The sequence below is a fragment of the Protomyctophum parallelum genome (assembly GCF_964188405.1).
Source record: "Protomyctophum parallelum genome assembly, chromosome: 21".
In the NCBI taxonomy this organism is placed as follows: domain Eukaryota; kingdom Metazoa; phylum Chordata; class Actinopteri; order Myctophiformes; family Myctophidae; genus Protomyctophum; species Protomyctophum parallelum.
Window position 1 is genome coordinate 16,637,314 of NC_139713.1, and position 16,906 is coordinate 16,654,219.

Below are 16,906 nucleotides of genomic sequence, written 5' to 3' on the forward strand. Positions count from 1 at the left end.
AAGATATATAGTGCAATAGCACAATAACACAGCAGGTATGGTATAATTGATATGGGGGGGAGGGGGCAGTATGTCATTGGTGTTTTATGGTAGGCAGGTTCACTTAATTCATATTAATTTAACAATACTGAGATAGAACACAGTAGCATGATGGCAACATGGGTCCTGTTTCAATTACACCATGAAGGGGTAGGGTCGGTGACGTGTCACGGCCGCGGAGCACAGTCGTAAGTTGCGCTTCCGCATGCTTGACTTGCCCAACTGAACGGCTTACTCGTCTGCGAAGAGAAAAGCCTGCATGGTCACAACCTAAGGCAGAGACGCTATCGGCGGAAGTGTCGGTCCGGAACATCCGACAAATGCATTTCCCCCGGATACAATATTATTCCGACAAATCACAACACTATACGAATTGTAAAGCATCAACGTCATTTCCTTGAGCTGTACTTCTGCCAAAATTCTGCAACTTCCGCCCAAAACAAATGATAGCCTCTACGTCTCTGGGCGTAAACGCAAAAACAAACAAGCAGGCTTTTCTGCTGATGCTGTGCACATTTTAGCTGTATGTTATTTTGGGCCGCCACATTATCAACACCTTCCCTTAAGAAACAGGTCAATGTTCCCGCATTTGAATGTCACTTTAGTCAAAATACGGCAGTTTAACGGTATAGACGGACCAAGCAAACTTCTATAAGTTCATGGGTGTACTGTATATTTAAACAAAAAACTGAACTGCACTGAGGCTGTCTGCAGGAAGGGACAGAGCAGGCTATGCTCCCCCCCCCCCCCCCCCCCCCAGAGAACTGACAGAGGGCTCAAGTTATTCAGTTTGCAGAAGGCTACTGAAGTTGTCCTACCGGACGCTGTCCAAATGATGCCAAATGCAGTGTGACACACACAGAATCTGTGAATTATAGTATAGATAGTGGTCAATGGGGCTCTGACAAACCTCACCCAAATTTGGAGTCATACGTCATAGATACAACATAGACAACTGAATGGAGTCAAAGCATTATTATTATTATTTTTACACGCGGTTGAGTTTTGTCACGATGAGAACGTTGATGGACTGATCGAAGCTCGAGCACACACACAAGCCCTGCTTGTCGGGACTCCAGTCCAGGCTGCTGATTGGCTGCTTGGACAGACTGACGTTCTGCAGGAGGTCGACGGAGCCGGCCACGCCCACGTCCAGGTCCTGTGGGTCCTTCTTGGTCCTCTTGTCGGGGTACAGGTACTTCCACAGGTACAGGCTGCCCGTGCCGCCCGTGGTCATGAAGACGTCTCTGTTCTGAGGCAGATGTCTGACCTGCCAGATGGTCGACTTGTGGGCCTTCTCCGAGACGGAGGCGAAGCCCTTCGTGGGGTGCTGGGTCCTCATGTCGAACACGTGGAACTTTCCCTCCAGGGTGGTGGCCACCAGCTTGTTCATGTCTATGTCTTTCCTGTCAAACTCCACACAACACACCCCGTTGTTTATGTTGGTCTCCCACCGCAGGGACATGTTCCTCAGGTCGAACAGCTTGACGTCCCCGTTCTCGTATCCCGCACACACGCAGCGCTCCTGGCTGTTGAAGGCGTGGCCGAAGGCGACGGTCCAGCACTCTCGCTTGGTCTCGCCCTCCATGGGCTCCATGGTGGCGACGGGCGTGTCTCTCTGCCTGGGGTCCCACACCTTCACCGTCCCGTCTCTGCTTCCCGTGACTATCTCAGGGGCTCCGTCCCCAATACCCAAGCCTCCAACACCATCTATACATATGACTATCTCTTTATGAGCCTTCGCCGAGTACACAGGAGTGTCTGGCTTTTCCAGGTTCCAGATGTCGAGGTTGCCATCGAAATCCCCAGTCGCTAGGTTTCTCTGTTGGAGTTGGGAAGCACCAAATGTCCCACACTTTATGGGATTTGCTTTCTCAATTTCCTTTACAAGCTGAATGTCCCCTTGATGCACTTCATATATTTGCATCACACCAGTCCCTCTCGTGAAGTTCCCGAGGCAGACAAATTTTGCACTGCAGGGGATCCATTTGGTGTCAAAAACAGTGTAGTTCAACCCTTTACGTATATGCCCAATGATCTGAGGTTTTTCAAATGGCGTTGTCATGTCTTTGCTAGAAGAAAAACTATTGTTACCTCCAAAGAGATGATATCATCAGACTAACAGAACAAACAGCATGCCTCTGTGAAATGCCAAAATATTGTGACTAGCGTTCTTTTAAGCTGCCTCGAATCTTGTGTCATCACGTATGATTTATATATCGCCCATACATGGGCATATTGGTCGGATCGGCTGTTCTTGGCCCTCGGGCAACTTTACAGGTTGAAAGAGTTTTAAATGTTTATTTGTATTTATTGACACTGACGTTGCATTGGTATGTCTGTCACCTCTCTCCCCCCTGCAGTGCTGGCACTCCTCCATAGATTGGAGGGTGCCAAGTACTGTAGAGGAGGAGGGGTGTTTGTTCCGTATTATGTTTGGTCTTGTTTATATTGATGAATGAATGAATTGGACCTGTGAAATAGTTGAGTGTTTGTATATCTTGTATTCCTTTAATGTATATAGTAATATGGAAGAATTACTCATAGATTTAGCCGTGTGGCGAGTTAAATAATGACTACTTACTTAATTAGAGGATGGTTTGCCCTACCTGTTTAAGAGCAGGATTGCTGCAGTGCAGGTGGAGGCAGTTCAGTCTCACTTGAGGCTAGGTAAGAGACAACAGGGGAGAACTGCCAGCCAGGGAAAAGCCTGCTGTAGCAGTTCCTGCTTGTCTCTTGATTGTATATAGCTTTGTCACTGACTCTTACTGTACTTTCAAGGTAAACAATTTTTTTTACACTTTTATGTAATTTCAAATGCCTTTAATTATACGTGTGTTGAGCATTGAGCTACTAATTTAGACTGAAGTAGCCTAATTAAAGCAGGTCATGTTTGCATGTTGTGGAATTGTAAACAGCTGGAACCAATATTATATCAGTATTCTGATATTAACCTGAGGGCCACATTAAGTGAAGGTGGGGGCCGCATGTGGCCCCCGGGCTGCCAGTTGCACACCTGGAGTACTGTATATCCCTATGGGATATGCAGCTTGTTTATACTTCACTGTGCAACGGTCCTATGCTGGAAAATAGCAGATATGCAAACTCACAGCACATCGCATTCAAGACACTGAACTTGCAGATCTGCCATTTTTGCCATCCAAATGCATTATGGTTAAATGGGCCCTAAGAGATGCAGAAATTAACTAGAAAAAGTGCCCTTCTGGGCACAGGTCTCCACCAGGAGGATAGGAGAGTGTGTGATGTTTGGCAAAATGTTTAGGAGTAATTTAAACATGTTTGTTTGTGTTAGTTCGTTTTGGATTGGATCTACAAGCTCGAAATGCAACACAAAGTGGCACATTTTTGCTTTTTTTAATCCTGAAAAGTAACAGTATGAGGTTTCCATCCGACAGACACGATTTATAACTAAAATCTAAAATGACACAATGCTTTTCCCGCTTTTTAATGGGTTAAATGAAAGGAGCCACATACCTGTTTCTTAGTGAGGGACTGAGAGACTGGTGTGAGACAACTGGGATCATCTGTGGTGGTTTATATAAGGCTGGAATTCCAGCTACAGTAGGTCCATCAATCCAGGACCAGACAACACACTGTGTGTGTGTGTGTGTGTGTGTGTGTGTGTGTGTGTGTGTATGTGTGTGTGTGTGTGTGTGTGTGTGTGTGTGTGTGTGTGTGTGTGTGTGTGTGTGTGTGTGTGTGTGTGTGTGTGTGTGTGTGTGTGTGTGTGTGTGTGTGTGTGTGTGTGTGGTATTAGGTAGCGGACAGTGAGGAGTGGCCCATCCAAAGATACAGACCAGCTTTGTAATCTCATGTATCATCAGGTGTTTGTTTATGTTACAAACAAACACCTGATGATCTTTGTTGGTACAATGTACATTGAATCGCCGACCCACTTCCGCTGTTTTTGTGTCTTTTTTTTTCAGCCCGTGAGCCACTTCCCACCTGGGACAAACAGATCCACTGGACAAACAGATCCACAAAACGTTCAGTTTCAGGTTGCCGCATAACTCTGAGAGTCTTCAAATGAAACCAAATGGACCCATGAGGGTCCATTTGGTTTGATGTGTAGACACTCAGAGTTACAGACCTGTAAGGGTCCATTTGGAATCCCACCACCTGAGAAAACAATGTTGTACATGAAGTTGATCCTCTGGGGACCCTCCCAAATAATTTGAGGACCCCCGGTTTGGGAACCACTGGTCTAATAATCGACAGGCAACAATTGAAGATATTTCACCTATTTAGAGTTATATCATCATCAGACAACACAGTGCTGTGTTGAAATCTACAAGCTCGGCTGTAGATCAGCTATTTTCAGCATGTGACACTGAAATATACTCGCCACTTGAGGACATCAGGCATATAATGGAAGCATAGGGGAATATTCACTAAAACATCTTACAGGGAACTGTTTTTATATTCTTTTTGCCAAAACTGTAAAACGAAACACTTATTTGAGTGGTCGAACTAAGCTCGACGGTGCTAGAAGTACAAATCTTCTCCACATAATACAATAGCCGTTAATGTTACATTCTGTCCTAAAGTGGCTCGATAGACCCGATATCATCTTCCACTGTACAAAGAGATTAATTAAATGTGAATTTGAATTCAACTTGTTTCTCCTGATTTTGATATTTCTGAATGTTCAGTGGTTTATTAAAATTTTCACATTAAAAGTAAGTCAGCTTATGGCTTATAGTTAAGTATTAAGTATTTATAAACCATGATTAATTATCAGTGACTAACTTCTTTTTAATCAATTTTATTTTATTTTATTTAAATAAAGTATTATCACAGAAACAATACAATTATATGCAGTCAAAATATATAAAATGTTGTCATCAAATCAACTGTAGATGTATTAGTCGAGTAAACTAGACTAAAACCTAAATGTTTAAGATGACTAAACCACTAGACTACATGCAATGTTATTTAAAAGAGTAAATCAAATGAATTTGAATGAATGAATAAATAAATAAATTATAATAATAAATTATAATAAATGGGCGGGACCCCATGTTGCATGTTTACATTTATTTCATTATGTTAATTATTCATTTATGGAAGAAAAAAAAACAGCAATAATATATTGTAACTTGTAAGTCAGTGGTTCTCAACCTTTTCTAAAAAGGCATTTGCAGCCCACACCCATCTGTACTGTGAGTGGTCACATGCATTAATGATTGTGTTCTGGCTTAGATCAATATCCTTTAAGTTCCTACTTCACTTATCATTAAAAGTTATTTCATCCAGATTTGACACAAGATACACAATTACTTGTTTTCTCGGTTTTTACTTTACTTTTATTTTCCTATTGTTTAATATCAATGCATGACACAGCAATTACAGCTCTCCTTGAAAACTTGGTAATTGTGGCATCTCTGCAGGTAGGTGACTCCATTGTAGCAGTTGTAGTAGGAGTGCTGGTCGTTGACGTTGCTATAGAGGCCATTGGGCCGCCCTCCGCAGAAGCCTGTACGAGGCCAGTCGCAGCATTTACAGCTGTCGCTGTACACGAGTCCAACGGGGCATGCCTGGAGGTAGGTGAACCCGTTGTGGCAGTTATGGAAGGAGTTGGCGTCTATGGCGTTCGCGTAGAGGCCATTAGCCTTCCCTCTGCAGAAGCCAAGGTCAGTTGACACAGTGGTGGCAGTATCAGTGGTGATGGCAGCCGGGTTAGGGATCTGATTCCAGATTACTGGGTTAACGATGGCAGTGGCAGTATCAGTGGTGATGATGGCATTCGGGTTAGGGATCTGATTCCAGATTACTGGGGGAACGATGGTTGTCGGAGTGGGAGTGGAATCTGAGAAATGGGGATGGGGATGATATGAAAGTTACACCAAATAAGTGTGATTAACGATAGTATTGCCATAATAAAATGTGCTTAAGGCATAAAGGCTGATCTACAAGCTCACTGTAGATGTTCTATTTTCTTGGATCAATAACAGACTGCTGTCTAATCAAAGGCTCAGAGCACCTGATCTTTGCCGTACCCAACATGGCAGCCACAAACACACGTTTTTGAACATTTGAAGCGAGAAATACACAATGCAATAACTGAAAATGTCTACTATTTTGATCAACCTTTCCTGGTTTCCGAGGCAACACGTTGCACTGGACACACCGTGACCTGGCATATATTGATGAAATACTAACGTATACGCAATCACGCAATGACACCTTCATTGTTACTTTGGGTCTATGTATTCATTTCTTTATTACTGTTATTACCTGCTTATTCTTGTGCAATAAGAAGAATATTAGGATCCCCTATTTGGATATTAGGATCCCCTTCGGGATCCTAATATATATATAATCAATTATCTCTTGCATGTTTCAACATAAAATATGGAGATTACATGATTTTCCACCCGAGAGTGACGATATGAACGCAGGTTTTGTTTACCTGAATATAGTAGAGCTCTCAGGTGGCTGATGAGGGGGTATCTGACCTGTTTACCTGAATCTAGTAGAGCTCTCAGGTGGCTGATGAGGGGGTATCTGACCTGTTTACCTGAATCTAGTAGAGCTCTCAGGTGGCTGATGAGGGGGTATCTGACCTGTTTACCTGAATCTAGTAGAGCTCTCAGGTGGCTGATGAGGGGGTATCTGCCCTGTTTACCTGAATCTAGTAGAGCTCTCAGGTGGCTGATGAGGGGGTATCTGCCCTGTTTACCTGAATCTAGTAGAGCTCTCACGTGGCTGATGAGGGGGTATCTGCCCTGTTTACCTGAATCTAGTAGAGCTCTCAGGTGGCTGATGAGGGGGTATCTGCCCTGGCCACACATTTCTCCAGTAAAGTCATCCAGGTCGATGGCCCACACCAAGGCTCCTCCAAAACCACTCGCCTTCAAGTACTTCACCTGTGGAGATTGTCATTTATTTATCGTGAAATTCTCCACTGTCATACATTCATTATTTGTTGAGCTGCTATACAAATTCAGTACCGCTTAAACCCTCTACTAGTCTACTTGATAAAAACAGACCTGTAAAGAGCACATTGCATGTATTTCACTGATTCAGTGAAATACATGCCAAATCTGCTATTTTTGACGAATGTTCCCCCAGAATATGGATGCTGGGGGTTAAAGAGTTTAACAAAAGTCCCATTTTAAGTTTTAAGTATATTGTGATTATTGCAATACATATGTTTGTGTGGTTTTAATTTGTTAAAAATGAACACATCCATGTTATTGACTGATATCTTTAGTTTTTTAGATTGGATCGTAAAGCTGCTGTATATTACCTTGTATGCAAAACTATCAATGTTATCAAATCCCAGCCATTCTTTGCCTTTGGTGGCATAAGGCACCATTTGCTCATCAATCCAGTGGACAGAGGCCCCGCGGAGGAAGCTACAAACCTGTTGGAAGGACAACAATGTATGTATCTTAAAATCAAAAAGACTTGACATTATTATCCATATACTGGTATGATGCCATATTGTGGGTTTTATATAGAGCTTGTGACTAAATAACTATAATGATCCATTGGAACATATTTTTTTCCCCCTACTTCATAAAAAGTAACACAGTTGGACATACAAGGTTTTTCACCCAACCGCAACATAGTATAAGCTTCAATGGTCACTCACCTCAAAGTAAGCCAGGATTCCTGCCTCTCCTGTATAGAGTCCAGCAGAGCCAGCACTGCTGGTCGGAGAGCCGACGGCACCATCTGCTGACCACGTGTGGAACGTGCGTCCGTATGTAGCGAAACCAAGCAGGAGTTTTTCAGCAGGTGCTCCTTGATCTCTCCAGTAATTCATGGCAAAGTCCTGGTTGCAAAAATACACACTCAATCAGTTCGTGCATCAGTGATTCTCAACCTCCTTAATGTCAAGGTACCCCCAGTTTGATATGCCCTAGACCAGGGGTCCTTAACGTTTTTCAGACCCACAAAGGAGTAAGGACCCCTTAGCTATTTTTGCCGGATGCTAGGATTCAAGTGAAATAAAAACACGTTCCAATAGCGGTTACACACTGCCATTCAGAACCCTAACCCTAACCCTAAGTTCCCTAACCGGGTTTCTGAATGGCGGTGTTTCTGAATGGCGGTGTTTCGGAATGGGGGTCTGTTAAGATTTGCCGCCCTCCTCTAGTAACTCTGAGGACCCCCTACAGGTGCTAGACCCCTTGTTGAAGACCATGCATTGATTAGAGTACCATGGACTGGAGTACTCCCATTTGATACTTTACTTTTATGCACTCTTAAAATGTGATGGTTTCCTCTGATGATTTATATTATTTAGCCATTTTATTAGGAGAGAAAAGCATTTGTACACTTGTACATGCTTATGGGGGTCCTTCAAATAGGCTCTATGCCTCTTCCTTACTTCTTTCACAGGTTTTACCAGTGATACTAATTGAGGCTCTGTTCCATTCTAGTCAAACAGAGTCAGAGTGCATGTTGGCTCACTGGAAACACTCTGCTGCCTATACCAGTGGGTCTCGAGGTGTGGTCCAGGGACCCTCATGGTTCCTTGACGGGGTTCCAAATGGAGCATTGTGTGCATATGGAATCAAATTAATTTGGTTCTATTTGTACACTCAGAGTTACACACCTGTAAGGGTCCATTTGTTTCCATTTGTACACACTTATGTGTGAGTTATGGGGGTACTTGAAATTTAAACAGTTTGAGGACCTTTTATAGCTACACACAAAAAAACAGTCTTAATTACTATCGTGGCAAAACCTGTTAAGGAAGTAAATAATAGGCCCACTTTCCTTACAATATGGCTGCTGTGTATAAAATGTGTTTTGTTCCACTGCTGTGTATAAAAAGTGTTTTATTCCACAACTGGTAAAGTGTGTATGTGAGTTGTGAGATTTCTACTCACCACATTGTTTGTATCTTGTGAAGTGAGAGGGCTGTTGTGGCCGGTGGTTTTCTCCCATGCTCCGTGGAAGTCATACGTCATGACATTAATAAAGTCCAGGGACCTGTTATTATGCACATACACACAGTTCTGGATGTCAAGTACAATGTTGCATCGTCGGAATGAGAGGCCTGTTAGAAAATGCGGCAGAACTTTATAATTATAATCTGCTCACAAGTAGGTCGGATAGGTTTATTGTTGGTATCAGCCGGGTTCCGGGAGTCTATTCCAGTTTTGCAGTGCACTAGCTAGACCCCTGGGAGATGGATTGCTGAGGTGGAGCACCCGCAACACCAACCATCAGCTCCCAGTACTTATTGGAGTTACCGCAAAACTTGCAACACGCAAGCCGTGCTAATACGCTGAGTTGGCAGTGCCTGGGATCGAACCCATGACCTTGTGGTCAAGTACTGAGATACCCGGACACTGTAAAGTCATGCTTATAACCACTCTTAAATACTAATTATGCTGTATTTAACATGAATAATAACACATAACACCTTTTCTTATAAGCATTAAGTAAGTTTACAATGCATTATGTCTTGGGGATACACAGTAAGTCTTAGTGAAAAGGCCTTGAATTCACCTAGCGATCTGAGCGACCTCATAACCATTGTCAATGTTTTCCTTCCCAGCAGCTACTGCAGCTGTGAGCAGCAGTCTGGGTCTTCTGTTCAGATGTCCTTCCTGCTCGAAAGCAGAGCGTAACTCCTACATCCAAACACATGAATGATATGGGTCATATAATGATAGCAGTGAGTGAATAGTGCAGTGGTTCTCAAAACTCTTTGATTTCAGGGAGCCAGTGTTAACTTTATCGACTAAAACAAATGTCAACTACGTACCATTTTTCACTGGTGAAAACGATATAATTACTAACTAAGCTATAGACTAGAACTATGACAAAGGACAGAAAGTATAATGGCAATTCCGTCAACAAAATTAAAACTATGGTCGACTTAAAGGGAGGGACTAGTGGAGAAGTAGGTTAGTGGAGAAGTTGTCCAGTAGACCAATTGGTTGTCGCGGCTCGAAAGTAGCAGATCTACAGACGGGTTGTGAGATTATGATTTAAAAAACAATGTGTATTTTCCCCTAAAAGATTAAAATAGTACATTAAAATCAATAATTAAATCTATACAAAAAAAGAAGAAAAAACTAAACCATACATGAATAAGTAGTGGAAATAGTAGATCTACAAGCTCACAGTGTCACATTATGTCATATGAGCTTGTAGATCTGCTATTTTGGGTCCAGAGTAAACGTCTAATTACTCGTTTTGGGTCTTGAGTTAAGAACCAGGGACACACAAGTCACACATTGATGTCTATAGTAGCCCCAGTATGTTCCCTCAGCACTACGCTCATTCTGTAGCTCCTCAACTCGGAGCTACAGAATGAGCGTAGGGACATAGGGCCGGTTCATAGTTCCTATTTTATCACTGTTTCGGCGCTGCAGTGCCGAAATGATTTCAGCTCGTCAGAAATGTTCTGTAGCACCGAAGAGGTACCCGCCCCCCCCCCCGAACCTCAAATGACGTCACATTGTACGTCTACAGCGCCGAACCGACTTTTATTCCGCTCTAAAATAGGAGTATGAATAGGCCCTTACAGTCTATGGTAGGGACTAGGGAGAGGGCACATATGGGGCTATGTCTATAGGTGTTCGGACGGACGGACAGACCCAGCCAGGGTCACACATTGTTGTCTATAGGCCTACTAGTGGCTGTCTAGCACCACTCAAACAGTTTGGGAATCACAATCAGTCAGACAGTTTTATTTACCTGACAGAGCAGTGTGAACCTGTGTTTGTCCTCTGGGGGGCTCCCTCGCGCTCCTGGATACTCCCAGTCCAGATCCAGTCCGTCAAAGCCATGCTGTCTCAACAGGTTAATGGCTGACGTGATGAAGGTCTGGCGGCTGACGGCCGATGACACCATTCTGCTGAATCTAAACGACACGGACACCTCAACTGTTTATGGTTTTATTGATTGACTGCCAGCTAGACAAATGGTGTTAGTTACTGTTACAACAACAATAGACTCATGATAAGTCATGAACTGACTAGTAAACAGAAACACTGCTATTGAACTCACTGTGTAGATCCGAAGTTCCAACCGCCAACAGCCAGCAGAGTTTTCAGTCCAGGGTTGCTGCAAAGTAGACATGGAAAGATTATGAATGACAGAATTATGTCTGTGAGACTGTGACTGTGTGCTGTTGCTGACTTAAATTACTTAGCCTATAGCTGTAGGCTACAGCTAGTAGCCTAAGTAAATAAAATATGACAATAGGCCTACCCATCTCTGGCACAGACAGCCTGTAGCTGTGCCATATTTTTATTTATTGCTTATATTTATCTGAAAATGTGAAAATTGTTCATGTATTTTTATATTTTTGGGTAACAAACTGTATTTTGTATTTTTGTGGCCTGTTGTAGAGCAGCAGATATATCATGAGACCCTACTCACAGAGATTACATTCACCTGTGTGGTTTGGGCATCTTGTCAGAGGTACAGAGAAGAAAGGAGCTCGTCATCATGTCAGAGACATAAGGCGCACACGGTATGTCATCTCACCTGTATACCTACCTGCATTATAGCAACAATAATCCTCAACATTTTTCATTGCAAGGTTGCAAAGTTTGATGTGCACTAGGCCACGGACGCCCACTCAATTAGCACTTTTATTAATGAGACCGCAATTTACAGTGCAATTTTCAGGCCTGTTTACTTTTCAGGATTCAAATTCACTGTGCTGTACCGTGCTTTGTGGTCTGTTGTGGAGCAGAGCAAAAAACAGTTAAGCTTTGCCTCAAAACTTTACTTTTCAGGATTCTAATTAAAAAATAGCAACAAATAGACTCTATAAGCTCCACAAAATCCACATTTTGAGCTTGTAGATGTGCTACTTTTGATGCTTTTGTGTGACACTGTATGATTAAGTAGGCCTATGGTATGTATTTAATAAATGTACATAAAAATGATAGGCTATGGAGTCTTGGAGATAAGATAAGAAGCTTCTGCTGCCTGACAGCCACGATATAAACCTGGGAAATGAAAAGGACACAACTCACCTATGCTTGAGTCCATTGAAGTCCTTGTAGAGAGCCTGGTCGTTCCATTCATAGGTGTCCAGCTGGTTGTGTTGGTTGACGACAGAGAAGGCGTAGATCAGATGGGTGCACAGGTTGGGGTCAATGTTAGCAGGTAGGAATTTGCCAGAACCCGGTCTGTACTGGGCCCAGTTGCTGAAGTAGCACAGCAGTGGTTTGGAGGAAGACACTGTAGGAAGGAAGGAAGGAAGGAATGGATGAATGACTGAATGAATGCGTGAATGAATCAATGAATGAATGCATGAATTATGATAAACGAGTGAAATTGGAAGTGATGAAACATGGAAGTGAGCAGAACCAAATTGGAACTGGATTGGAACACTCAAATAAATGTGTATTCTCTCTCTCTCTCTCTCTCTCTCTCTCTCTCTCTCTCTCTCTCTCTCAGAACAACAACTTTAACCTTTTAAGCCCCCCCCCCCTTACACCATTTTAGTGATTTAAACAGAATGCATAAATAGATACATACCCTCTTGAAGACTTAGTAAAAGGGTTAGACCTGGAAACAGAAAATAAATGTTAATATCTGCACTTTTACCACATTATACTGTTAAAGGAACATTAATAATCTGACTTCAACAATGATTTCAACCTACCAGCCAGGATGGTTAGTGCAGCCATGGTGTATTACTGCAGGACTATCCTATCCTTTGTAGTGGCCTGAAATGATGACAAGTGTTTATTATTCATAGAGGTTTCATTTAAAGCAGTGGTTCATATTTGATGACCAGCAGTGGTTCCCATTGGAGACATAAAGAGTCTCCATTGTTTCTCCATAGGGAACCACGACTGGGCATCAAATTATTGGTTTAGCAATGCGCAAAAACTAAATAATATCCATGAATTCAAATCGTAAATTAACACCCTACTTGATACGTACAGCGTCACACAAAAGTATAAAAAAATATCCGATCTACAAGCTTGAAATGCAACACAAAGTGGCACATTTTTGCTTTTTTTTATCCTGAAAAGTAACAGTTTTGGACATATGAGGTTTCCATCCGACAGACACGATTTATAACTAAAATCTAAAATGACACAATGCTTTTCCCGCTTTTTAATGGGTTAAATGAAAGGAGCCACGACTTACCTGTTTCTTAGTGAGGGACTGAGAGACTGGTGTGAGACAACTGGGATCATCTGTGGTGGTTTATATAAGGCTGGAATTCCAGCTACAGTAGGTCCATCAATCCAAGACCAGACAACACTTCACAGCGTTTGTGTTAGGGGTGTGTGTGTGTGTGTGTGTGTGTGTGTGTGTGTGTGTGTGTGTGTGTTTGGTATTAGGTAGCAAACAGTGAGGAGTGGCCCATCCAAAGATACAGACCAGCTTTGTAATCTCATGTATCATCAGGTGTTTGTTTATGTAAACTATGCCTCTGTCTTGTACAGTGTCAGTGACCCCCAACATTTTGTTGTTGCGGTCTCCCCCCCCCCCCCCCCCTTTCATCTGACACACACATTTTAACAATTAGGCTTACATCCACAAAACCATGGCACAACCTGTCTTCATGATACAATATGCATGTCATGTCACTCAGTTACTCTATGCCATGGGTAAGTAACAGTGCCTCCGCCATATGTGGTGGCTGCCAATTTTTGCAGAGACGCCACAATACTTTACCAGCCTTTTTGCCTCCTTTAGGCATCACAAGTTGCACACACGCACACAATAGCAGACAAGCTTGTGGCTCGGCTGTTTTCATGTGACCCATTTTCAACGAATGTTCACATATTAAGGCATGCATATGTAAGTGCCACATGACAGGTTTCATGTGGCACTTACAATCGGATGACGGATGAATACATGATTTTAACTCGTGGGGAGTTTAAAAACTTATTTTTTTAAAACTTATTTTTTTTAAACTTATTTTTTTTAAACTTATTTTCTAAACTAGCGATCCCTCCCACTGTGTTACTGATAGACAGACCCTCTCAGTTTCTGCTGAAAACGCATTGAAACTTTTTCTTTTTTAATATACTTTTTTCATTTATGTTTAATATTTTTGGGGGGAAATGAAAAGCACCAGGGAGAGAATAAGGCTCCATAAAAAAATCTAAAAGAATTATTAAAAATAAATAAATAAAAACACGGGCACCTCACATATTGGGAGGGCAGTGTCACTCACCCTAAAAAAGGACCAGTGTTTTTGTTGAATCTATCATGGTTAAAATGGAGTTTGGTTTGTATAAGAAGGGAGCTGGGCAGCTAATATGAATAATGAAATATCTAAATACTGAATCAAGAACCTTAAAAACTGTATGGGTGTTCACGTAGGCCTGAGTAGAAAAATTACCAAAGGTTTTTTTTAAGTGAAATATTATTTCCTATTAACCTATTAACTGTAATTATTTAAGTAAATCAGACACACTTAAACCGTATACACGTTTTATTGTTATTTTACATTACACTTGAATCCTAGCATCACTATTCTGGGGGGAATATTTGCCATAAACAGCAGATCTACATTAGATCTGCTATTTTTGAGTGGTGCAACCACTCCAAGGAAAAGCAATGTCCGTGTTCACCTATGTGTCCGTTCACCTATGTGTCCGCCCGTTCACCCATGTGTCCGCCCGTTCACCTATGTGTTCACATGTGACGAGTACCAGTAGGGGCGCTGTTTGCCAGAAACAGAGAGAGGGATAGGGCTGCACTGTTGCCTGCTAATGAGAGAGAGAGAGAGAGAGAGAGAGAGGTGGGGGGGAGTTGCACCACTCATTCTTCCAAAGAGGTTTGGCTTGCAAGTAGCATGCAGACTATTGCATCAGTGGCCTGATGAACTAGATTGTTTTGTACACAGTAAGCTGTTTCTTTTGTTCATTTAGCTGTATGATGTGTGGATGAAGTAGAATTAAGGTCTGTGTTGTGACTGTGTGTTGTAAGCTCTTGAGACAATGACAGTGTGTGGTTTGTTGCATGCGGAGAGCCAAGGGCGGCACTCTCAATCTGAGAATCCCATCTGCAAATAAAGGAAAAACACTGCCTTCTTAACGCGTACACAGACTAACAGATTGACTTGTTATAGTCAACATCGGTGGTTCCCAAACCAGGTGCAAGATGTTTCTGAAATCAAAGTCCATTTTTGTTGAGAAGTTGTGCTTTTATACCTCAGGGTATATACTGTGGTAGTATGATATGGTTGAATGCATGAGATGTCTTTAACACTTGCTGGCTGTATTTTGCATGTCTAAAGTACCAGGTCTTATTACTTAACTTAAGACCTGGAGGCGTGGTCAATGCTCTTTGGCCACTCAGAATAGCCAAATGGCATTGATCACGCCTCCAGGTCTTAAGTTAAGTAATAAGACCTGGTACTTAAGACACGCAAAATACAGCCCTAAGTGTGCTGGGGTATTCTGTGAGCTCAGGCTTGGTGATGCTGAGCGATTAACATTGGACGAAGGAACTTTTTCGGGGCCCACAGCGAAATATGTTGCACTGCTCACTTCACAACATTGCACTGCTCACTCACAGGGGTGTGATTTTTATTATTATTAAGTTAAGTAATAAGACCTGGTACTTAAGACACGCAAAATACAGCCCTAAGTGTGCTGGGGTATTCTGTGAGCTCAGGCTTGGTGATGCTGAGCGATTAACATTGGACGAAGGAACTTTTTCGGGGCCCACAGCGAAATATGTTGCACTGCTCACTTCACAACATTGCACTGCTCACTCACAGGGGTGTGATTTTTTATTATTATTACAGTATTAGTTTTTTTCTTATATATTTTTTTATATAGTATGTACATGTCGCTATAGGCCTTATTTTGTGAATAATAGTTGTTCAGGTACATGCCTTCTCTAAAGTTCTCTCTGAAAAAGAGAATTTTAGAGAAGGCATGGACCTGAACAACTAAATACTATATACTATATACCGTATGAAACAGAAGACTCTCTAAGAACCCCCTAATTGAGAGTGTAGGCCTAGCAAGCGCACCACAGATCATATAGGCTGCATTGCTAACAGGGCTTGGACACTAGGCTACAGTACCTATACCATCTCTCTATATCATTTGATAATGTCATATTAAAAACATGACTTGTACACCCAAATGAAATATAAACTTCACAGAATATATACCACTTCGAATTATAACAATCGACCTCTGCTTGGATTCAGTGCTCTCATAGTCATGAGAGCACTGCTATATGTACGTGTGTGTGTGTGTGTGTGTGTGTGTGTGTGTGTGTGTGTGTGTGTGTGTGTGTGTGTGTGTGTGTGTGTGTGTGTGTGTGTGTGTGTGTGTGTGTGTGTGTGTGTGTGTGTGTGTGTGTGTGTGTGTGTGTGTGTGTGTGTGTGTGTGTGTTTATCTTAAATATAAAATAAATCCTTGACTTTGGGGATTTTAAACCTGTGTGGATTGGCTTTTGGGTCTGGGAAGGAGGGAGTCCATGTTTATGCTACACCTATTGATCACTAGGCCAAGTGCAATGTCAAATAGGTCAAAGGCAGTATACAATACTTTACAGTATTATATCTTAGATTATGGGATCTCATGCAAATGTGATGTGCATGCCATGCAAGGAAGGAGGGTGGCAGTATGGAGTCACTCAACTATTTAGGTTTGATCTTCCAGGAAGCATGAATGCAATCAACAAGTTTCATGGCAAGCTACCTATTCGATTTTCTTTTTATATTTTGGCCTAAGGGTGTGTCGCGCTCATACTGATGTTCAAATTAACTAATGTCCAGTGAAGAGGGACATAAATGGGACCTTAAGAAATGGCATATTTAATGATGACAAAATGGGACCACGTGAAATGAATATGAACAGTAAATGAACATGGATAAAAGCAGATACGACCTGTTATATTGCAAATCTATTGATTCACTCCATATCAG

General features: G+C 42.1%; 2 protein-coding genes across 2 annotated transcripts; both read right to left on the minus strand.

The window, feature by feature from the left end:
- Positions 1–1,027: 1,027 nt before the first annotated feature.
- On the minus strand, positions 1,028–2,104 carry LOC310879075 (dynein axonemal assembly factor 10-like; the record flags this gene model as incomplete). Its single annotated transcript, XM_083793506.1, has 1 exon — positions 1,028–2,104. One exon carries the CDS (start codon positions 2,102–2,104, stop codon positions 1,028–1,030), a length of 1,077 nt encoding a protein of 358 aa, XP_083649632.1.
- A 1,878-nt stretch (positions 2,105–3,982) lies between these two features.
- On the minus strand, positions 3,983–12,680 carry LOC310878847 (chitinase-3-like protein 1; the record flags this gene model as incomplete). Its single annotated transcript, XM_083793262.1, has 11 exons — positions 3,983–4,005; positions 5,411–5,869; positions 6,473–6,929; positions 7,313–7,429; positions 7,661–7,843; positions 8,907–9,009; positions 9,532–9,656; positions 10,729–10,894; positions 11,041–11,097; positions 12,021–12,228; positions 12,656–12,680. 11 exons carry the CDS (start codon positions 12,678–12,680, stop codon positions 3,983–3,985), a joined length of 1,923 nt encoding a protein of 640 aa, XP_083649388.1.
- Positions 12,681–16,906: the final 4,226 nt, after the last annotated feature.